This window comes from Stegostoma tigrinum, chromosome 1 (genome assembly GCF_030684315.1).
Source record: "Stegostoma tigrinum isolate sSteTig4 chromosome 1, sSteTig4.hap1, whole genome shotgun sequence".
Taxonomy (NCBI): domain Eukaryota; kingdom Metazoa; phylum Chordata; class Chondrichthyes; order Orectolobiformes; family Stegostomatidae; genus Stegostoma; species Stegostoma tigrinum.
Window position 1 is genome coordinate 1,067,617 of NC_081354.1, and position 24,365 is coordinate 1,091,981.

Here is a 24,365-nt window from a genome sequence, read left to right on the forward strand (position 1 = left end):
TGTGTCGTCTGCAAACTTGCTGACCCATCCTTCAATTCCCTCGTCCAAGTCATTAATAAAAATTACAAACAGTAGAGGCCCAAGGACAGAGCCCTGTGGAACTCCACTCACCACTGACTTCCAGGCAGAATATTTTCCTTCTACTACCACTCACTGTCTTCTGTTGGCCAGCCAATTCTGTATCCAAGCAGCTAAGTTCCCCTGTATCCCATTCCTCCTGACCTTCTGAATGAGCCTACCATGGGGAACCTTATCAAATGCCTTACTGAAGTCCATATACACCACATCCACAGCTCGACCCTCATCAACCTTTCTAGTCACATCCTCAAAAAACTCGATAAGGTTTGTAAGGCATGACCTACCCCTCACAAAGCCGTGTTGACTGTATTTGATCAAGCCATGCTCTTCCAGATGGTCATAAATCTTATCCCTCAGAATCCTTTCTAACACCTTGCAGACGACAGACGTGAGACTTACCGGTCGATAATTGCCGGGGATTTCCCTATTTCCTTTCTTGAAGAGAGGAATTACATTTGCCTCTCTCCAGTCCTCAGGTACGACTCCAGTGGAGAGCGAGGATGCAAAGATCTTCGCAAGTGGCGAAGCAATTGCATTTCTCGCTTCCCAAAGCAGCCGAGGACAAATCTGATCCGGGCCTGGCGACTTGTCAATCTTAATGTTTGACAAAATTTTCAGCACATCAGCTTCGTCTATCTCTATCCATTCCAGCATGCACACCTGCTCTTCAAAGGTTTCATTCACTACAAAGTTGGTTTCTTTCGTAAAGACAGAAGCAAAAAACTCATTTAGGGCTTCCCCTACCTCCTCAGGCTCCACACACAAGTTCCCTATGCTATCCCTGATCGGCCCTACTCTTTCTTTGACCATTCTCTTATTCCTCACGTAAGTGTAAAATGCCTTTGTGTTTTCCCGGATTCCTTCTGCCAAGCCTTTCTCGTGCCCCCTCCTGGCTCTCCTCAGACCATTTTTGAGCTCCTTCCTTGCCTGCATGTAATCCTCTCTAGCTGAACTTGACCCTAGCTTCCTCCACCTTATGTAAGCTACCTTCTTCCTTTTCACTAGAAGCTCCACCGCTCTCGTCATCCAAGGTTCCTTAATCTTACCCCTTCTTGCCTGTCTCAGAGGGACATATTTACTCATCACTCCCAACAACTGTTCCTTAAACCGTCTCCACATGTCTATAGTTCCCTTACCATGGAACAACTGCTCCCAGTCCATGCTTCCTAACTCATGTCTAATCGCATCATAGTTTCCTCTTCCCCAATTAAATATCCTCCCATTCTGCCTAATCCTCTCCTTCTCCATAGCTATGTAGAATGTGAGGCAGTTATGGTCACTATCACCAAAATGCTCTCCAACCACAAGATCTGATACCTGCCCCGGCTCGTTTCCGAGCACCAAGTCTAGAATGGCCTCTCCCCTCGTCGGCCTGTCAACGTACTGCGTTAGGAAACCCTCCTGAACACACCTTACAAAAACAGCTCCATTCAAATCTTCTGCTCGAAGGAGGTTCCAATCAATATTAGGAAAGTTAAAGTCACCCATTACAACAACCCTACTGCGTGCACACTTCTCCAAAATCTGTCGACCTATGCTTTCTTCAATCTCCCTGCTGCTATTGGGGGGCCTGTAGTAAACCCCTAACGAGGTGACTACTCCCTTGCTGTTCCTAATTTCCACCCATACTGACTCAGTAGGCAGATCTTCCTCGACAAAGGAAGCTTCTGTAGCTGTGATACCCTCTCTGATTAGTAGTGCTACACCCCCTCTTTTTCCCCCCTCCCTATTCTTTTTAAATGTTCTAAACCCTGGAACATCCAGCAACCATTCCTGCCCATGAGAAACCCATGTCTCTGTTATGGCCACAACATCATAGCACCAGGTACTGATCCATGCTCTAAGTTCATCACTTTTATTCCTGATACTCCTTGCATTAAAGCAAACACATTTTAACCGATCCCTTGGTTCCTTCCCAGGAAAATCCTTCCCACTAGCTGGTCTACCTCTTGCTACTGCCTCACCTGCATCAACGCTCACCTCTGGTATACAGCTCAGGTTCCCACCCCCCTGCCATACTAGTTTAAACCCTCTCGAACTACTCGAGCAAACCTTCCACCCAGGACATTGGTCCCCTTCCAGTTCAGATGCAACCCGTCCTTCTTGTACAGGTCCCACCTTCCCCAGAAGGCATCCCAATTATCAACATATCTGAAGCCCTCCCTCCTACACCAGCTGCGTAGCCACGTGTTCAGCTGCGCCCGCTCCCTGTTCCTCACCTCGCTATCTCGTGGCACCGGTAGTAAACCAGAGAACACTACTCTGTTCGTCCTGCTCTGCAGCTTCCATCCTAACTCCCTGAAATCACTTTTTATATCCTCAAACCTATTTCTGGCTATATCATTTGTGCCAATATGCAACACGATTTCTGGCTGTTCGCCCTCCCCTTTTAGAACTTTATACACCCGATCGGAGACGTCCCGGACCCTGGCACCAGGGAGGCAACATACCTTCCGGGAATCCCGATCTTGCCCACAAAATCTCCTGTCGATTCCCCTAACTATCGAGTCCCCTACCACGAGTACTTTTCTATTCTGCCCCCTTCCCTTCTTCGCCACAGTGTCAGGCACAGTGCAAGAGAACTGACTACTATGGCTTTCCTCTGGTAGGTCATCCCCCCCAGCAGTATCCAAAACGGTATACTTATTGCTGAGGGGAATGCCCACAGGGGATCTCTGCACTGTCTGTCTGTCTCCTTTCCTCCCCCTAACTGTAACCCATCTCTCCTCGTCCTGAGCCTTAGGAGTGACCAACTCCCGATAACTCCTCTCAATTACCCCCTCTGCCTCCCGAATGATCCGTAGTTCATCCAGCTCCAGCTCCATTTCCCTAACACGGTTTTCAAGGAGCTGTAGCTGGGTGCACTTCCCGCAGATGTAGCCAGCGGAGACGTGTGCCACATCTCCCAACTGCCACATTCTGCAGGAGGAGCAAGCAACTGCCCTAGCATCCATACCCCACTTATCTGAACACCCACTCAATACTAAAGTAGAAAGCTTACATCAAATAATAATAACAAATTAATAACAAACTTATGTTCAATAGAGAAAGTTTAGAATGAACCTTACCTTACCTTACCTTACCTTATTAACTTGTTTTGTGTTTTCTAAGCACAGACTGGTTAGTCTCAGTCAATACCTTGGCTGTTGTAAACAGCAGAAGGGATTTGCTATTTGATATGATCTACTGGCACTGAAATTCGTTTACCACATTACTGATTTGTGTGATGGCAGAATGTCTTTTTGTTTGACAACAGCATCCTGTTAGTTGCTAAAGCACCTCAAACGCAATCCAGAAAAAAGCAGCCGAACCATCACATTCAGCATTCACTGTCACCGCCAACCAACACACCATCTACAAGATACACCGCAGTAGCTCATCAAAACTCCTCCAAGAACACCTTACAACTCCACAACTTCCACCTTCTCAAAGTACCAAAGAAGCACATACATGGAAACACCATCACCTGCAAGTCCCCTCCAAACCACTTGCCATCCTGACTTGAAAAAACATTGCCATTCCTTCACTGTCTCGGGGTTAAGATTCTGGAATTCCCTATCTAGTGGTATTGTGAGTCTGACTGCAGCATTCAAGAAGGCAGCTCATCACCACCATCTCAAGAGCAAATATGAAATGGCAATAAATATTGACCCAGCCAACAATGTAGAATCGCATGAATAAATAAAAGAAGTGTTTGATTTGGCAGGATGCTTTTGATCACCCTATTTCAACATTTATCTTGCACAGTAAGCAAATGTTTTAGGTCCTATTTGTATGTTTGCTAATGTGGCTAATCTTGAGAATACCAAGAATTACCCTGACGTCCGATTTAAGATTGCTGGTCACGTTGGGGCGCACTTGTGTGTTCAGGAAGCTACATATTAAAACACAGGGCCTCCTTTTTTGCAGACTGAAAGAAAAGGGGCAGCACAGTGGCTCACTGGTTAGCACTGCTGCCTCACAAGGCCAGGGTTCGATTCCACCGTCGGGTGACTGTCTGTGTGGAGTTTGCACATTCTCCCCATGTCTGCGTGGGTTTTCTCCGGGTGCACCGATTTCCTCCCACAGTCTAAAGATGTGCAGGCTAGATAGATTGCCCATGCTAAATTGCTAGTGGTGTTCAGGGATGTGTAGATTAGGTGGGTTATAGGAGGATGGGTCTGGGTGGGATGCTCTGAGGGTCAGTGTGAACTTGTTGGGCCAAAAGGGCCTGTTTCCACGCTGGAGGGATTCTGTGATCATCTATGAAAATGTGCACATGCTGTGCCTGTTTCAACTAAAAACAGGCAATAACCATTCTCTGGTCTGCTGTTCAGTGCAATGACTTGTTTAGTCAGAGCAAACCCGCCTGAGTTAAGATTCACACAAAACTTGGCAGTTGATTGACAGTCATCCTATCCCTAGTGCATTCTGTTAACACTTTTACCAATTAAGGTTCACTTGCTAACCAATCAGCACACTCTTCCTGTACAGTATAAATTGTTGTTCCTGTCACATCGTTATTTCTTGCTAATTGTCCTGATGAGTGCATGATAAAAATCTCAAGATTGTTTTTCTTCTGCAATGCATAACCTTATTAGATTTTCAGTTACTGTCAGTAATTATATTCAGCACCAATAACTTAACATTTTGGATATTGACTATGGGTGTGTCAGGAACAAAAGAAAAATGCCAAACAGCCCAGGCGGCACAGTGTGGATTGGTTTGAGGTAGGAAGAGGGAAAGAATTCTAGAGAGAGGGATCAGGGTAGGTTTTGGAGTGGGATGGAGAGATCTGGAGAACAATACCTCAACTTATTCTTTCAACTACAGTATATTCTCACCACCCCCATGTCTCTAGGAATTGGAGCATTAGATGTGTGAATTCACAATCTTGTCATTACTTCAAATATTCTCAAACAAGAGACACCTAAGCTTGCTTTATCTATTTACTTGCTAAGACAAATGTCAAAACAGAATTTGGTTTTAACTTTTTGAAACCTAAGAACTATTTGTGAATACTTATTTTAATAGAATAAAGTTATTCTGTAAAGTTAGCAAATGTTAATAAATTTATATCAATAAACATTTCATAAGCTCATAATCTGTACATTTGTCACTGACTTTGTGTTATAAATGTTTTATTTATGTTGTCAGTTAGCTAATGCATTGTTTAATGGTTTGATTTAAAATTTCAGGAAGTAAAGAAATGGTGCGTGTGATGAGGAAGAAGGGGATTGAACAGAATCCGAATTTTCGGGCTGTGAAGCACATCCCGTTTGAACAGTTTATACAGATGGTTGCACATGCCGGCTTGATGATTGGAAACAGTAGTTGTGGGGTGCGGGAAGCTGGTGCATTTGGAACACCTGTCATCAATTTGGGCACACGCCAAACTGGAAGAGAGACAGGTAAACCCTGGCATGAAAACCTTAAATTTCTGAAACACAGCAATGGGTGTTGTCCACATCGGCTACGTCAAGGTGCTTAACATGGTTCTGCATGGTAGACTGGTTAGCAAGGATAGAGCACATGGAATCCATGGGAAGCTACCTAATTGGATACAAAATTGGCTTGAAGGCAGGAGATAGAGGATGTTGGTAGAGAGTTGTTTTTCAGACTCGAGGCCTGTAACCAGCAGTGTGCTGCAAGGTTTGGTGCACTGCAAGAATTAGTGTTGGGTCAATTACTTTTTGTCATTTATATAAATGATTTGGAGGTGGATATAGGAGATGTGGTTAGTACATCTGTACACAAAGAGTGGTTAGTGCCTGGAATGTACTGCCAAAGGAATTGGTGAATGCTGATACAGTTGTCAATGTTTAAAAGACATTTGGGTAAGTACACAAATAGGAACGGTTTGGAGGGATATGGGTCAAATGCAGGCAGGGGAGACTAGTTTGATAACCTGTTTGACGTGGATTAGTTGGACCAAAGGTCTGTTTCCATGCTGTATGACACCGAAATTGGTGTAATGGACAGTGAAGACAGTTACCTCAGAGTGTGACAGGATCATGATCAGACGGTCCAATGGGCTGAAGAGGGGCATGTGGAGTTTGATTTAGATAAATGTAAGGTGTGCACTTTGGTAAAATAAACAAGGCCAGGACGTATACAGTTAATATTAGACTGTGGGGGGTGTTACCGAGCAAAGGGACCAGGGGATGCAGGTGCATAGTTCCTTGAAAGTGGAGTCCTAAATGGACAGGGCGGTGATGAAGGCGTTTGGTGCGCTTGCCTTCATAGGTCTGTTAGTTGAGTATGGAAGTTGGGACGTTATGTTGTGGCTGTACAGGATATTGGTTGGGTCACTTGTGGAAAATTGCATTCAGTTCTGGTCTCCCTGTATAGGAGAGATGTTAGAACATAGAACATAACAGCACAGCACAGGCCCTTCGGCCCTCGATGTTGTGCCGACCTGTCATACCGATCTTGAGCCCATCTAACGTACACTATTCCATGTACGTCCATATGCTTATCCAATGACGACTTAAATGTATCTAAAGTTGGCGAATCTACTACCGTTGCAGGCAAAGCGTTCCATTCCCTTACTACTCTCTGAGTAAAGAAACTACCTCTGACGTCTGTCCTATATCTTTCACCCCTCAATTTAAAGCTATGCCCCCTCGTGCTCGCTGTCACCATCCTATGAAAAAGGCTCTCCCTATCCACCCTATCTAACCCTCTGATTATTTTATATGTTCCAATTAAGTCACCTCTCAACCTCCTTCTCTCTCATGAAAACAGCCTCAAGTCCCTCAGCCTTTCCTCGTAAGATCTTCCCTCCATACCAGGCAACATCCTAGTAAATCTCCTCTCCTCTGCACCCTTTCCAAAGCTTCCACATCCTTCTTATAATGTGGTGACCAGAACTGTACACAATACTCCAAGTGCGGCCGCACCAGAGTTTTGTACAGCTTCACCATAACCTCTTAATTCCGGAACTCGATCCCTCTATTAATAAAAGCTAAAACACTGTATGCCTTCTTAACAGCCCTGTCAACCTGGGTGGCAACTTTCAAGGATCTGTATACATGGACACCGAGATCTCTCTGCTCATCTACACTGCTAAGAATCTTACCATTAGCCCAGTACTTTGCCTTCCGGTTACTCCTACCAAAGTGCATCACCTCACACTTGTCTGCATTAAACTCCATTTGCCACCTCTCAGCCCAGCTCTGCAGCTTATCTATGTTGTTAAACTTGAAAACATTCAAACAGATTTACAAGGATGTTGCTGGGGTTGGAGGTTTTGAGCTATAGGGAGAGGCTGAATAGGCTGACTCTAGTTCCCCTGAAGCATTGGAGACTGAGGAGGTGACCTTACAGAGGTTTATAAAATCTTGAGGAGCATGTATAGAGTAAACAGCCAAAGTCATTTTCCCCAGGTGGGGGAGTCCAAAACTGGAGGGGCATTGGTTTAAGGTGAGAAGGGAAAGATTTAAAAAGGACCTGAGGTGTAACTTCACACAGAGGATGATGGGTGAATGGGATGAGCTGCCAGAGAGTATAGTGCAGGCTGATACAATTACAACATTTAAAAGGCATCTGGATGTGTACATGAATAAGGAAGGTTTAAAGAGATACAGGCCAAATGCTGGCAAATGGGACTAGATCTGTTTAGGATATTTGCTCGGTGCATACAAGTTGGACTGTAAGGTCAGTTTCTGTGCAGTATGACACTATAACAACAGGAATGCCATGGTCATTGTAGAAACATTTCATTGGGCATTGTGAGAGAGAATGAACTTGCATGTATACAGCGCTTTAGGCCATAAAGCAAGGCCCTGTCTGGCTCTTCTAACTATAAGATCATAAGCACATCATAAAGGACCAGAATTAGACCATTCAGCCCATCGAGTCTGCGCCACTCCACAATCATGGCTGATATATTCCTTAACTCCATTCTCCTGCCTTCTCCCTCTAACCCTCAATCCCCTTACTAATCAAGAACCTGTTTATCTGTGTCTTAAATACTCTCAATGACTTGGTCTCCATAGCCGCCTGTGTAAATGAGTTCCACAGATACGACAACCTCTGGCTGAAGAAATTCCTCCTCACCTCAGTTCCAAAGGGGCACCCCTTCACTCTGATCTTGTGCCCTTAAGTCCTAGTCTCTCCTACCAGTGGAAACACCTTCTCAATGTCAATCCAGACTTCTCCGCATTCTGCAAGGTTCAGTCAGATTTCCCCCCCATCCTTCTAAATTCCATCGAATACAGACCCAAAATCCTCAACCACTTGTGAATAGTTGTGATCTGCATTACTATTTCTGCAACTTCAGTTTCCAGTAGTCCGGTGTTCACTCTATTCATTAGCACTGACATTTTGTTCATCTTTTACTCGAATGGAATTTGAACTTTCTGGCTCAAAGACCAGGGCTCCCAGCTGAATCAGCTTTGGTGTTTATGGTCTGTATCAGGCACTGAAAGATAAAGAATGGTATGTACAAATATGCAGTTAGACTGTCTGCTCAGTTTGTCCTGAACCAGAGTAACATTTTTGCAGCTTTGAACTGGAATCTTCGTCACTTCAACTTGTAAATTTGTTCACGAAAAGGTTAATGACTTTTTGTATTCTCTATCCCAGAAGATTGTGGATGTTGAGTATACACAACACAGAATAGAGTATGAAGGGATGTGGGGATTAGGTGGAAAAGGATTGATATTAAATGCCAGCATCTTATTAGATGGTGGAGCAGTCCTGGGACACCATGTGGCTTACTCCTGTTCCGAGTTTTGATAATCCTATTGTCAATGAGAGTAGATAAGCAACCAACATAAAGAGGAAGCCAAAATATTCTCCTAAATATTAATAGGCAAGGGAAAGGTAGGACCGATTAAACGAGAGGTAAGATCGGCAGAATTGAAAATAAATCATCTTATGATGGCATGGAATACAACTGAAATATGAATTGATTGCTTTGCTTCAGATTTCATAAAAGAAGAGGATGCTGCTATTATGGCAATAAACATAAGTCAGTAACCATATTGAATATGACAAAGTAGAAAAGTTATTTCAAAGTAGCTCTTAAAATAGGAAACCCACCCTTGTTGAGATGGATCAACTCCTAGGGTGCTGAGGGAAGAAATTATGGAGGTTGTGGCCACAGTTTTGCAAACTTCCTTAGAACTGGGAGTTGTGCCTGTAACTGGAAGGTTATTAACATTTCATCAAAAGAAAAACGAGAGAGGGATAAACCAGGTAACTACAGGGCAGTCAACCTGACATTGTTATTGGGGAAACAAAACTGTGTCTATCTCAGATTTAAAATTAACAACTGATCCTACAACTAATTCACCCTCAACTCCATGGGCTTCTGTCTTAATTAACAGTCTCTATATGGGACTTTACCAAATGCATTCTACAACTCTATATAAAAAAAAAGAGACATCCTCCTGTCCACTTACTTTAATCACTTCTTCAAAAAAATTCAGTGAGCTTTGTCAGACATGCCGTACATGTCATTAATCTGTGCTGGCTCTCGCTGATAAACTAAAAAGTGTTAGGGTGTTCAGTTACTCCATCCTCGATTATAGACTCCAACAATTTCTGCACCACAAATGTTAGGCTAACTGGTCTGTAACTCCCTGCTTTTCCTTTTTTATTCTTCTTAAAAAGTGGAATGATGTACAGTTTTCTAAGCCAGATGGACTGGATCTAGAGATCTCTGGGCATCTGCACTGTACTTCCTGACTTCCTTTAATACCTTCAAATGGAAGCCATCAGGTCCTGGGGGTTTGTCACTCTGAAATTCAGTTAAATTCCTCATAACCAATGTTTTAGTCATGTTAAAGAGATAGTACGAACTGCCAATGCCGGAGAATCTGAGATAAACTGTGATCACAGGGACTCTGCCAACTTGTTTGTAATATTGTTTGTTAGGAAATCACTCTCAGAAAGTCATACCTAACTCAAAACATTAAATGTGTTTCTATCTCCATGGATGCTGCCAGACCTGAGTTTCTCCAGCATTTACAGTAAAAGAAGGATGGTAGCTTGTCAGAAGTTGCAAGGAAACCAGTGGTGGATCGGAAACAGGGACTAACTAAAATTAACGTAAGTAAAAGATAGCAAGGTGTGAAGCTGGAGGAAGACAGCAGGCCAAGCAGCATCAGAGGAGCAGGAAAGTTGACATTTTGGGTCGCGACCCATCTTCAGAAATCTGTAATAAGTAACCTGATTTTCACCTAACAATAGGATTTAAAGATGAAGAAAATGGCCTACATATTCTGACATGGAGGATGTCAAATTACTCAATTTAAGCAGGTTTTAGACCGTAAGGAAATCTTGAACTGTGATAATGACACAGGAAGTTTAAACATCAGAGCTGTTTTAATCCAGAGATAGTAGGAACTGCCGATGCTGGAGAATCTAAGATAACACGGTGTGAAGCTGGATGAACACAGCGGGCCAAGCAGCATCAGAGGAGCAGGAAAGTTGATATTTCGCATTGAGACCCTTCTTCAGAAATGCTGAAGAAGAGTCTCGACCCAAAACGTCAGCTTTTCTGCTCCTCTGATGCTGTTTTTATCCAGTTTGGATTGCTGCATGATTTCTTTCAACAGTGAGATTAGGTAAACATAGCCAGGCAGACCTGGGCTGTTTACTCGAGCTCTATGGTTTTTTGCACGGACTTACTTAGAGCTTGTCTTAGCCTGTGGAAATTTTGTTGGGAAGTGCAGCTCAATTGATTGTCAGTGCATGCCAGTGTTTACTCCTGTGCTCCTTCATCAATGTTTAACATACCTCCTTAACCCACCCTGTTCCAGCAATGGCACACCTCACTTCTGCTTCACTCTTTCAGATCATTAATTTTGGTCTGTCAGAGGGTGCACAGAAATTGAGAATGGGCATTGTGTGGGCTGGGTGCAGTGAGCAGAAGTGTGTACCACAGTTGGTGAGATGGGGGAGAGCTAAGCGTGACAGAGATTTTCTCAGAAGGTGAGCTGGGTGTGTGTTGTTGTGGCTGGTGGGAGGGCAGAAGCAGGCATTCTCAGATGTTGGGGATTAGTGAGTCTTATCCAGGGTGAACCTGTGCAGTTTTAGAGGTTGACTGTTCCATGTAAAAACTGCAAGTCTTATAACCACCCTTAAAGGGGCATGTTTTCAGTTCAGGTTAAATGAAAGGGCTGTAACTCAGCTGAAACTAAGCTCATCACTACACCGTTCATCAGCGAGGGGGATGGCGAGAGGGTTCTGAAATAAATAGGAAGAGAGTGGGAGGCGGACCGAATATGGATAGAGGAGAACATAGGTGGAGAGGAAAGTATAGGTGGACAGGTAGGAAGGGATAGGTCAGTCTGGGGAGGATGGACAGGTCATGGGGGCGGAATGAGGTTAGTAGGTTGGAAATGGAGGTGTGGCTTGAGGTGGGAGGAGAGGATAGGTGAGAGGAAGAACAGGTTAGGGAGCGGGGACGAGCTGGGCTGGTTTTGGGATACAGTGGGGGTTTGGGACGAGCTGGACTGGTTTTGGGATGCTTTGGGGGAAGGGGAGATATTGAAGCTTGTGAAGTCCACATTGATACCATTGGGATGCAGGGTTCCCAAGCGGAATATGAGTTGCTGTTCCTACAACCTTCGGGTGGCTTCACTGTGGCACTGCAGGAGGCCCATGATGGACATGTCATCTGAGGAATGGTAGGAGGAGTTAAAATGGTTCACGACTGGGAGGTGCAGTTGTTTGTTGCGAACCGAGCAGAGGTGTTCTGCAAAGCGGTCCCCAAGCCTCCGCTTGGTTTCCCCAATGTAGAGGAAGCCACAAGGGGTACATTAGATGCAGTATACCACATTGGCAGATGTGCAAGTGAACATCTGCTTGACGTGGAAAGTCATCTTGGGGCCTGGGATAGGGGTGAGGGAGGAGGTCTGGGGGCAAGTGTAGCATTTTCCGCGGTTGCAGGGGAAGGTTCCGGTTGTGGTGGGGCTGCAGGGGAGTGTGGAGCGGACAAGGGAGTCATGGAGAGAGTGGTCTCTCCGGAAGGCAGAAAAGGGTGGGGATGGAAAAAATGTCACATTGGGGAAACCAAGCGGAGGCTTGGGGTCCACTTTGCAGAACACCTCCGCTCGGTTCGTAGTAAACAACTGCACCTCCCAGTCACGAACTATTCCAACTCCCCCTCCCATTCCTCAGACGACACGTCCATCCTGAGCCTCCTGCGTGCCACAATGAAGCCACCTGAAGGTTGCAGGAACAGCAACTTATATTCCGCTTGGGAACCCTGCAGCCTAATGGTATTAATGTGGACTCCACAAGCTTCAAAATGTCCCCTCCCCCCACTGCATCCCAAAACCAGCCCAAGTCATCCCCACCTCCTTAACCTGTTCTTCCTCTCACCTATCCCCTCCTCCCACCTCAAGCTGCACCTCCATTTCCTACCTACTAACCTCATCCCGCACCCTTGACCTGTCCGTCCTCCCCGGACTGACCTATTCCCTCCCTACCTCCCCACCTACACTCTCCTCTCCACCTACCTTCTCCTCTATCCATCTTTGGTCCACCTCCCCCCTCTCCCTATTTATTTCAGAACCCTCTCCCCATCCCCCTCTCTGATGAAGGGTCTAGGCCCGAAATGTCAGCTTTTGTGCTCCTAAGATGCTGCTTGGCCTACTGTGTTCATCCAGCTTCACACTTTGCTATCTAGGATTCTCCAGCATCTGCAGTTCCCATTATCTCTCATCACTACACTGCCTGGTTTCTTTGTTGCCAGATTCAAACTGTTACCAACATTGAAAGATGAAAATTTTCTTGTATAAAATGGCAGGTGAGCAGTTTTAAGTTGCAGTCAGTAGCAAGCTCTGACATTCCACCAATGGCCAACAGATCTGAATCCATTGTTTCCATTTATTGAGAGAACAAAATTGGCACCATCAGTATAAGATGGTCCATAATATGTTCAGTCATCAATTCAGGAGAAATGTCATTATCCAGTGAGTGATGAGAATGTGGAACTCATTTACTTCAAGGACTGGTTGAGTATAATGCATTTAAGGGGAAGCTGAATAAACACACGAGGGATAGATTAGCCTATCTGGATTAACATTTGATCAATGGGGTTTTTTTGTGGACCTAAGTCTGATTTTCTTTTTGTTCTGTTTTCTGACTTAGGTGAAAACGTTCTCCATGTGCGGAATGCTGACAGTCAGAATAAAATATTGCACGCTCTGCAGCTTCAGTTTGGGAAACTGTATCCTTGGTATGTCCCTGGTTTTACTTTTCCCTTTGGCAGCCTCTCCACATCAAGGATGACCTGCTTCCTGTCAGGTCTGATAGGTTCTGAATGGCTACTGACTCCAATGCCTGATCCACAGACTGTGCCCCATGCAGGGCAGGTTGTGTTTGAAGGGTTTCATAGATAGGTTGTTCAAAGGTCTATGTCTTCCCTCTGCTACCTCAACCTCACCCTTGTATGTTCCAACAGAATCTCACAAAGTGTTCCGTACCTTTCCGAATAAAGCTCCTTCATTTTGGTTGGTTGCAAATCATCCTATCAATCAGTAGGGTATTTTTGAGCTCTGTAGGGAGCTCCAAGTTCCAAGCACAGTGATCGTATTTGACACAGTAATAACTCTCTGCCCAGCCAGGCTGGTATTGAGCAATTACCACCTCAATGGTAATGGGCATGTTAGTCTGGAAAAGGATGCCATTGTTGGTTAAGCTTTAAGTTAGTGCAAGGTCTCAGGTCTTACTCGAACTAATGTCCACCAAAAGGAAAGGAGCATGATTTTTCTCTAAATAAGTAGCCAGGGTTCTTGTTGCTGCTGTATCTCTACAGAGGCAAAGCATGATTTGGAGAATCAGACCACTGAGTCAGAGAACGGCCTCCCATTTACACTTAGTGAGGCTGTTGAATTTTTATAACTGTAGCCGCTTATTAAAATGTTGTCTTTAAGACAAATACATCACAGGATTAAAAACCCTTTTAAACCAGAATGTCTAACTTGTACTGCTTTCCAGTTTCTCATGGTGCGTAGATCAAAATGTGTATTCCTCATATCTGGATGGCGATGATAAAATGGATGAATTCAGTTCCTCCTGTATCTTGTGAAACATTCTTTGGTGAATTAGTCCTAATGAACGAATGTCTTTCCATTTCAAGCTCTAAGATCTATGGTGATGGGAATGCTGTGCCACGAATATTAAAGTTCCTGAAGTCGATAGACATGAATGAGCCTTTGCAGAAGAAGTTTTGTTTCCCACCTGTGAGGGAATGCATCTCCCAGGATATTGACCATATTCTGGAAACACAGAGTGCTCTCGCTGTAGATTTGGGAGGAACCAATCTGCGGGTGGCCATTGTCAGCATGAAGGTTTGTGCTTTGACTTTCTTTATCTTAAGAAATCTCCTGTCTACCTGTGAATTTGTTTGCCACTTGGCCACATAGTACTGATACTTTATTTATATAGTGCCATATGTGGAATTGTTGCCCAGCGAATCACTGAGGTATAGTCAAATGAGCAGACATTAGGTAAAATAAGGTATTATGGTATGGCTCAAAAACATTTCTTTTTCAAAGGCTCTTTTTTCTTTAAAAAGGTGCTTTCTCACCCCCCTCATTTCCCTTTAAACTTTTGTTCGGTAATTGGTCACTGAATTTTTTTTAAGGGTTTTCTTCCTTAGAAACAAGAGAGCACAAATACCAAAGTAAGAGTTGTTTGAATTTAAAAGAATGAGAGGTGGTTCTATGAAACATACAAGATTCTTGGGGGATTGATAGGGTAGGTGCAGAAAGGTTGTTTCCCCTTCCGGAAGAGCCTAAGACCAGGGGACCTACTCCCAGTCTAAGGAGTTGCCTATTTAAGCAAAATAATTTATTTTCTGAGGGTAATGAATCTGTGGAATTCTTTACTGCACATGGCCATCGAGGCTGGGTCAAGTATATTCAATGTTGGCAAATTTTTAATCAGTAAGGAAATCCAGGGTTATGGGGGAAAAGCAGGAAATCAGAGTTGAGGATTATTAGAGTTAGAATTATTGTCACGTACTCACATGAGTATAGCGAAACATTTATTAGTCGCACCTTATGGTGCCATCTGATGTACCTAAGTTAGGATTAATAAGTACAAATTCTTAGAGGAAAAAGTTCAGAAAATAAAGAACTAAAAAGTCAATCAATAAATTAGGAAAATAGAGAAATGAGAGTTCAGAAAGACATCCTTCCAACCCAAACTGTGCTGGGCTTCATCTTGAACATAGAACATTACAGCACAGTACAGGCCCTTCAGCCCTCGATGTTGTGCCAACCTGTCATACCGATCTCAAGCCCATCTAACCTACACTATTCCATGTACATCCATATGCTTGTCAATGATGACTTAAATGCACTTAAAGTTGGCAAATCTACTACCGTTGCAGGCAAAGCGTTCCATTCCCTTACTACTTTCCGAGTAAAGAAACTACCTCTGACATCTGTCCTATGTCTTTCACCCCTCAATTTAAAGCTATGCCCCCTCGTGCTCGCCGTCACCATCCTAGGAAAAAGGCTCTCCCTATCCACCCTATGTAACCCTCTGATTATTTTATATGTCTCAATTAAGTCACCTCTCAACCTTCTTCTCTCTAATGAAAACAGCCTCAAGTCCCTCAGGCTTTCCTCGTAAGATCTTCCCTCCATACCAGGCAACATCCTAATAAATCTCCTCTGCACCCTTTCCAAAGCTTCCACATCCTTCTTATAATGCGGTGACCAGAACTGTACACAATACTCCAAGTGCGGCCGCACCAGAGTTTTGTACAGCTTCACCATAACCTCTTGGTTCCAGAACTCGATCCCTCTATTAATAAAAGCTAAAACACTGTATGCCTTCTTAACAGCCCTGTCAACCTGGGTGGCAACTTTCAAGGATCTGTGTATATTGGCACCGAGATCTCTCTGCTCATCTACACTACCAAGAATCTTACCATTAGCCCTGTACTTTGCCTTCCGGTTACTCCTACCAAAGTGCATCACCTCACACTTGTCCTGAGATTTTAAACTCCATTTGCCACCTCTCAGCCCAGCTCTGCAGCCTACAGCATCCGTCGTCACTATCCACAACTCCACCGACCGTAGTGTCGTCTGCAAATTTACTAACCCATCCTTCTACGCCCTCATCCAGGTCATTTATAAAAATGACAAACAGCAGTGGACCCAACACCGACCCTTGCGGTACACCACTGGTAACTGGTCTCCAGGATGAACATTTCCCATCAACTACCACCCTCTGTCTTCTTTCAGCAAGCCAATTTCCGATCCAAACTGCTATATCTCCCACAATCCCATTCCTCCGCATTTAGAAGCCGGGAGTCTGGTCTAGCATTCACCGTAGATGTCGTCAATGCTGCCTGAGGACAGGATGCTTTAAAGACAAGAAAAGTGAAAAGAGAGAGAAAAAAGAAAAGAAACTGATGGAGCAAGCAAACTCTAGCTGAGGAGTCCTACTCCACCGCCATCTCGGAACATAAGATGATCAGATCAGCCATTATCTCATTGAATGGTGGACCAGACTAGATGGGCAGAATAGCCTACTTCTACTTCTATGGCTAATAGTCTTGTATATTATTAGATCTTTTATTGGAGTCATAGTGTTGTACAGCGTGGAAACAGACCCTTCGGTCCAACTTGCCCATGTTAATCAAGTTTCCCAAACCAAATTAGTCCCATTTTTCTGCATTTGTCATATATCCCTCTATCCTTTCCTATTCATGTACCTGTTCAAATGTCTTTTAACTGTTCTAACTGTATCTGTATGTACCACTTCCTCTGGCAGCTTATTCCAAACACACACCACCCTCTGTGTGAAAAAGTTGCCCCTTAGATCCCATTTATATCTTTCCCCCTCGTGTTAAAAGTAAGCCCTCTAACTTTGAACTCCCCGACCTTAGAGAAAAGACCTTTGTTGTTAGTCCTAGTGACATCCTGGTAATTCTCTTCTGAACTATCGCCAATTTAATAATAATCTTCCTTTAACAGGGCAACCCGTATTGTACCCAGTACACAAAAGTGGCCTCACCAACATTCTGTTCAACCACAACATGACATCCCAACTTCTATACTCAGTAGTCTAAGCAATTGAAGGAAAGTGTGATAAATGCCTTCGTAACCACCCTGACTATCTGTGATGAAACTTTCAACGAATTATGTACCTGAACCCCCTAGGTCTCTGTTCTACAACATGACCCAGGGCTCCACCATTAGCTGTATAAGTCCTGCTCTTGTTTGTCTTACCAAAACGCAACACCTCGCATTTATCCAAATTAAACTCCACCTGGCAGACCTCAGCCCCATTGGCCCAATTGATCAAGATCTCTTTGTAATCTTAGATAACCATCACTCTTCACTACTGTACCACCAGTTTTGGTGTCATCTGCAAACCTACTAACCATGCTTCCTATATTCTCATCTAAATCATTTATATAAATGGCAAACAAACGTGGACTCAGCACTGATCCCTATAGAACACTGCTGGTCATGGGCCTCCAGTCTGAAAAACTATCTTCAATACCACCTTCTATCTCCTACCTAAAGCCAATTTTCTATCCTGTCGGCAAGCTCGTCCTGTGTCCCATGTGATCTAATTTTACTAACCAGTCTACCTTGTCAAAGGCTTTACTAAAGTCCATGTAGAAAACTTCTACCATTCTGCTGTCGTTTATCTTTGCGCTTACATCCTCAAAAAATTCAGTCATGTTTGTGAGATGTGATTTCCCACACACAAAGCCATGCTGACTATCCCTAATCAGTCTTGCATCTCCAAATGTATGTAAATTCTATCTTTCAGAATCCCCTCCAACAACCTACCACCAGCGATGTCAAACTCACCAGTCTATAGTTCCCAAGGTTTTCTTACAGCCTTTCTTAAATAAAGGCACAACATTAGCCAACCTCCACACTTCTGGCACCTCACCTAGGCTAAAGATGATGCAAATATCTCTGCTAGGGTCCCCACAATTTCTTTGCTAGCATCCCATGGTGTTTTGGGATACACTTGACCAGGTCCCAGAGATTTATCCACCTGGATGCTTTTTTAAGACCCCCCCACACCACCTCTTCTGTAATGTGGACTGTTTTCAAGAGATCAATATTTTTTTCCTTGTGCCCCCTAGCCCTATATCTTTCTCCACAGTAAATATTGGCATGAAATATTTGTTTAGTATCTCTCCCGTCTTGTGGTTTTTAAGGGGCCCTATTTTCTCCCTCGTTGCTGTTTTGCTGTTAACATACTTGTAGAATCTCTTTGGATTACCCTTAACCTTTACTTGCCAAGGCTATCTGTAAGATCCTAAACACATTTGCATGCACTAGTGCAATTACTCATTAATGTAAAAGTGACAATCAAACGGGAACTGGTTAGTAGACAAAAACCATGTTAAGAATAAGTGGATTATTCTCAGGATGCAGACTGTTATTAATGAGGGTACCACACAGGTCACTGCTCGGACCACAACTGTTCACGGTCTAAATAAAGGAGTTAGATGTGTGGACTATTTGTGATATTTACAAATTTGCCATAGGCACCAAACTGGTTGGGCATGCATTATGTGAGAAGAGTGAAAGAAGCTTTAAGAAGCCTTGGATAGGTTAAATGAATAGGCTGGAATGTGGCAAATGGAATATGTAAATAAATGTGAAGTTATGCACTTTGCTAGAGTAAACAGAAGGCCATTATGTTTTTTAACAGGTGAGTGTTTGGGAAGTACAGTTGTTCAAATGACCATGAAAGAATTTTCATGGTAGGTGCAGCATTGGCATTCGTTGTAAGGGGATTTGAATCATGAGTAAAGATATTTTGCTGCAATTCCATAGAGTCGTGGTGGGATAACACTAGGGTATTGTGTACAGTTTTGGTCTCCTTTGGCTCTGTTTTCTAAGGAGAAGATATATTTGCTGTAGAGGGAGTGCACCAGAGCTTCACTAGATTAAGCCCTGGGAGACAGGAAATGTTTTATGAGGAGAGATTGAGGAGATGGATATTAGAGTTTGAAAGAATGGGAGGTGATCTCATTGAAACTCAGGAAATTTGTAAAAGGGCACGACAGGGTGCATATAGATTGGATGGTTCCCCTGGCTGGTGAGCCAAGAACTAGGGAACTTAGTCTCCAGGATGAGAAATGGCCCATTTAGGACTGAGTTGAGGTGACAAATCTTTAGATTTGTCCACCCCAGAAGGTTGTGGAAACTCAATCCCTGAACAGATTCAAAACCGAAATCAGTAAGTTTCTGGAGACTAATTATATTAAGGGATATGGAGGTATGCTAGAAAATGGCATGGAAGAGCTGATCTGCCATGATCTAAAATGAGTGAACAGGCTTCATCAGCTGGATGGCCTATTCCTGTTCCTAGATTTCTGCTGATGTTGCATGCTGGCCTCCATACCCAGCAGCCTCTTTCTGCTCCTTCACTGTAATGACTGCGAGAGGGTCATTGTGCAGGAACAAAAAGATCATTGGGTGGGAGTCGGCCAGGAGGGTCAACATTTGAGCAAGAGTGAAGAAGAATGGTTGGAATAGCAGTGGTGGGAGAACTGGCCAAAGTGTTTACAGGCTACTGTGAAAACTGAGTTTGTACAGTGACTGTGTGAATCTGTATGTGAGTGCACTTTCCCCTCATCATCTTGTACACCAAAACAAGGGCTTTTAGTGAGTGACTAAAAACTTCCTTCAACATCTGGACTTGCAGGGAAGAGGATGGAGATATTCCAAGTATTTCCAGAGCACAGTACCCACAGTCAACAATGATGAGGTGAAGGTAGCGAAGATACACCAAAAGCCAATGGTTAGATCAATCAGAGTTCCTTAGGTTGTGGGGAGAGACAAGATTGGACAGCACCACCAATGCATTAAAATGCAAAGATGAAAAATTGAAATTTGATTCCTGATCCCCAGTGAATGAATGTGGTTCAACCAGCACAGGAGTGTTAGATGAGGAGGATATGGTGCGGTGTTGGTCAGGCAGTGTAGCTTTCAATGCATTGACATTTATAGATACTGAACAACAGAATTCCTTCACTTCCTTGTGGTGCTGATTGGATTCTCTACCTCCCAGCCACAAACAGCAAACTCCATTGTGCCCAAGTTTCAATGTTAAATCATGATGTTATTTGGTAAAGTGAATGTAATTTCAAATTGCAAGTGTACAGGACTTCTTCATTTTGTGATTCTTATTATTTGAATAATATGCAGGGTGAAATCATAAAGAAATACACTCGAGCCAATCCCAAAACATATGATGAAAGAATTGAACTGATTCTGAAGCTGTGTGTAGAGGCTGCCAGTGAATCAGTGAAGCTTAACTGCAGAATTCTTGGAGTTGGTAAGTGTGGTAGGGGTACGTGATAAATTGATGGATGACTGCAGAAGAACAGACAGCAATTGTTTATCCCTCTCTCCCTCTCCCTCCCTCCCTCCTACCCCCTCTCTCTCTCTTTCTCCACGCACACACACTTCCCGAATTTCAGAACCCTCTGAGTTTTAAAGAGAATACAGCATGCATACTACAATTACTGTTCCCACACTAAACATCCATGTGTCCCTTAGGAAACATTGTCCCTCATCCAAGGTTTTTGATGTCATGGCTTCTAGCTACCAACCTGAACAAGCCGGATATCTTTACTTGTTAAGCCCCTCCTACTTTTTTAGCTTACTTATTACTGACTATGCGTCTAAAGCTTTGATCATCAACTAACGTAACCCCTTTAGTAAGCATGAGTGTTTAACTATGGATAGAATTATCTGTTGATAGAAATAGTGAGGAGTGTCAATTATAAGTAAGTGAGCAAATACATAACCTGAAAGTGTCAATGTTGTCTGCCCAAACTCTGTATTTGCCTATTCTGCACCTTTGTGTTGTTCTTGATGCTACACTACAGAGCCATACTTATTAGCATTAAGTTTTGTATGCATACACATTAGAACATAGAACATTACAGCACAGTACGGGCTCTTCGGCCCTCGATGTTGTGCTGACCTGTCATACCGATCTGAAGCCCAACTAACCTACACTTATTATCACTATCTATTTCCTAATTTGTATTTTAAACTGTAAATTTTGTTACATTTAGTGCAGATATTAAGATTAGTACTTGATAGCTGTATTTAAAAGGCCTAATGAAAGCATTACAGATTATATAGAGTCCCAATCAATAGATGAGAAAAACTAACTTTGATATTTTGAAACCTTTGTTGCGCAACTTATTTGCATTTGTGTTACATGCTTCAGGCATTTCCACAGGTGGCCGTGTCAACCACAATGAAGGAATTGTGCTTCATTCCACCAAACTGATTCAGGAATGGATCTCGGTCGACCTCCGCACCCCACTATCAGACACCTTACGGCTGCCTGTTTGGGTAGACAATGATGGCAATTGCGCTGCTCTGGCAGAAAGAAAGTTTGGTCTAGGAAAAGGAGTGGAGAATTTTGTAACTGTGATCACTGGCACAGGTGAGCAAGACATAGCATCAAATAAGCCAGTTACTACCCTTGGGTACGTAACCTGAGCCTTCAGCCAGCTCAGTGAATTTTGTTTTCTGTGCATCTGTTTGCACCTGTCATAACTAGTTTTTCCAGTGCTTTTCATTGTTGTTGGTACAGCGTGTTCCCACCTTTGAGCCAGTCAGGCAAAACCCCAAGATTGCAAAACATCTGCAGCGTTCCAAACACTTTAACCTGACATTCTTTTTAAAGCAGAAGAGCAGGCTGCCTTTGTTTCTACCTAATTAACTAACCAGTGAAATGTATGGCTTGAAGTTAGGTTGAAGCAATGAAGAGTCCACAGCCAACTTTGTCAGATTGCTCACCTCATTGTGTAGTTTCAGCAAAGGGCAAATTGTTATTTGAACCAATAATGTTACTTTGATCATTTGCTGATCTGTTTCTGCTTTTCATCGGTATTGAATTGTCACACAATACAGTCCTGTGATCATTCATGCTGTGTAGCAGTACAACTGTCAAATGCTTCTGATGATGCTGTTCATTTTTTTTTGGTAAACATTGAGTAAGATGTCTCACCAATTCATGACACAGTCAGTTACTTTAACCGTTTCCCAACATGATGGGATGCTGAGGTCTACAACTCCATCTTTGCAGGCATATAAGAACCATGAAGTAGTGGCCCTGCACTCCTGATAGCCACAGTAAATGCTCTCTAATCCTTTCATCAGACAGTCCTTTTTTAATTGAAGGTTCAGCAAACATACCATATTCTGCGTTAAGACTTTTAATTAGGCAAACCTTCCTTTCCGAGGTTCTTTAATAAAACAGCAGTGAATTTTGTAAATTCTCAAACTTTAAAATTGAAATGAATGGTTTCACTTCTGACTGGAGTAGCCACAGGGCGTGATCTCAGAGCCAGAGGAGCCATGTGATCCTCCAGACTGCTCAGATAACATTCTGTATGTTTCCTCCCATCAGAATCCTATTGATGCTTCACTGTAGGGAGGGAAAATGCTGTCTGAACACCATTTTCTTGGCCAAATCCTCACATTAATTAAATGCTTTTACAAATACTGCAGTCTTCTAGGTTTTTTGCCGTAGGCTGGCATTGAAAAATGTTTTCCCTTTTTTCCTGTATTTGAGTCATTTCTTGAAGAAATGCAATCAAAAGTGCCATTGCTTTCATGCAGATTTATTTCTCTGCTGGTCAACTGGGCAATTGGATGAATTTCACCATTGTAACTCAGTAATCCTTTGCCTACTGGATCGTTACAAGAATACTGTGTGTATTTAGCCTCCATTTCAGTCTTGAAGGGGAGAACCTATTATAGAACAATCAAAATGTCACATTGTTCTATGAGGAAGACCTAAATTCAGTTCCTATATACAGCAGAAATAGCAGCAAAGCCATTAATCCAGAAGTATTAAATTGGATGTCAGCTGAAACAAAAAGTACCTCTTGATCTGTTCCTGACCTCAAAGCATTAAGAGACATTTGACATTCACTCAACCCTTTTCAGCACTGCAGTTTACAGTTCATGTTGGTCTTGGGATGCGTGTAGTTCTTCTGTAAGGTGATAGCTGCGTTCTTGTGCAACCTCGTGCTCTAGGAAATTATGTAGTAGAGAAATCGCTGTAGAAAATCGCTATACCTGTACAGCAGAAAGTTCGTATTAACCAAACAGAGTCCACTATTCATCGATCACGTTATAGCCACTTCACGTTAACGAAACAAGCATTATAACAGAGCTACCTGTATTTACTCTTTCAGCGAAGGAGCCTGGCCTCTTCAGTTCAAAAGGCAGATGTCAACTGACTTAGCCTTGGATTGGTTTGGCTCTGAATCAGCTACTAGAAATGTTGGTGAATGCAAGATTTAGTGAGAGGAAAGAATTGTGGGAGATCAATATTAGTAGAGAAATGGTGCTGGGAAAATTGATGGGATTGAAGGCAAATAAATCCCCAGGGCCTGATAATCTACATTCCAAAGCACTTAAGGAAGTGGCTGTAGAAATAGTGGATGCATTGGCAGTCATCTTCCAGGAATCTATAGAATCTGGAACAGTCCCTGCAGATTGGACGGTGGCTAATATCACTCCAGTATCCAAAAAGGAGGTAGAGAGAAAACAGGGAATTATAGACCAGTAAACCTAACATCGGTAGTGGGGAAAATTCTTGAATCCATTATCAAGGACTTTAGATTAGATTCCCTACAGTGTGGAAACAGACTCTTTGGCCCAACAAGTCCACACCGCCCTTGGAGCATCCCACCCAGACCCATTCCCCTATAACCCACACACCCCTGAACACTACAGGCAATATAGCACGGCCATCCACCTAGCCTGCGCATTTTTGGACTGTGGGAGGAAACCGGAGCACCCGGAGGAAACCCACGCAGACACGGGGAGAATGTACAAACTCTGCGTAGACAGTTACCCGAGGCTGGAATCGAACCCGGGTCCCTGGTGCTGTGAGGCTGCAGTGCTAACCACTGAACCACCGTGCCGCCCCTTAACTTTATAGTGGTCCATTTAGAAGGCAGGATCAATCAGAATCAGCATAGATATAAGAAGGGGAAATCAGTCTTGGGAAATCTGTTGGAATTCTATGAAAGTGTAACTAGCAGAATTGACAAGGGGGAACCGGTTGATGGACTTTCAGAAAGCATTTTGACAAAATCCTGCATAAGAGATTATTGTGCAAGATTAAACAACATGGAATGGGAGAAGTGTATGGAGATGCACAGGAAACTAGTTGGCAGAGAGGGAAAAATAAGTAGGAATTAATGGGAGGTAGTAGGTACTGCCGATGCTGGAGTCTTGAGATAACAAGGTGTGGAGCTGGATGAACACAGCAGGCCCAGCAGCATCAGAGGGACAGGAAAGTAGGAATTA

At 43.4% G+C, this 24,365-nt stretch overlaps 1 protein-coding gene across 1 annotated transcript in view; it reads left to right on the forward strand.

Moving 5' to 3' along the window:
- gne (glucosamine (UDP-N-acetyl)-2-epimerase/N-acetylmannosamine kinase) overlaps positions 1-24,365 on the forward strand; it is a 78,145-nt gene that overhangs the window by 41,881 nt on the left and 11,899 nt on the right. Inside the window, exons 6-10 of the mRNA XM_059645985.1 lie at positions 5,256-5,468; positions 13,168-13,255; positions 14,159-14,369; positions 20,223-20,352; positions 21,259-21,480. Of these exons, the coding sequence (XP_059501968.1) occupies positions 5,256-5,468; positions 13,168-13,255; positions 14,159-14,369; positions 20,223-20,352; positions 21,259-21,480 (864 nt within the window). The remainder of the gene's footprint in view (positions 1-5,255; positions 5,469-13,167; positions 13,256-14,158; positions 14,370-20,222; positions 20,353-21,258; positions 21,481-24,365) is intronic.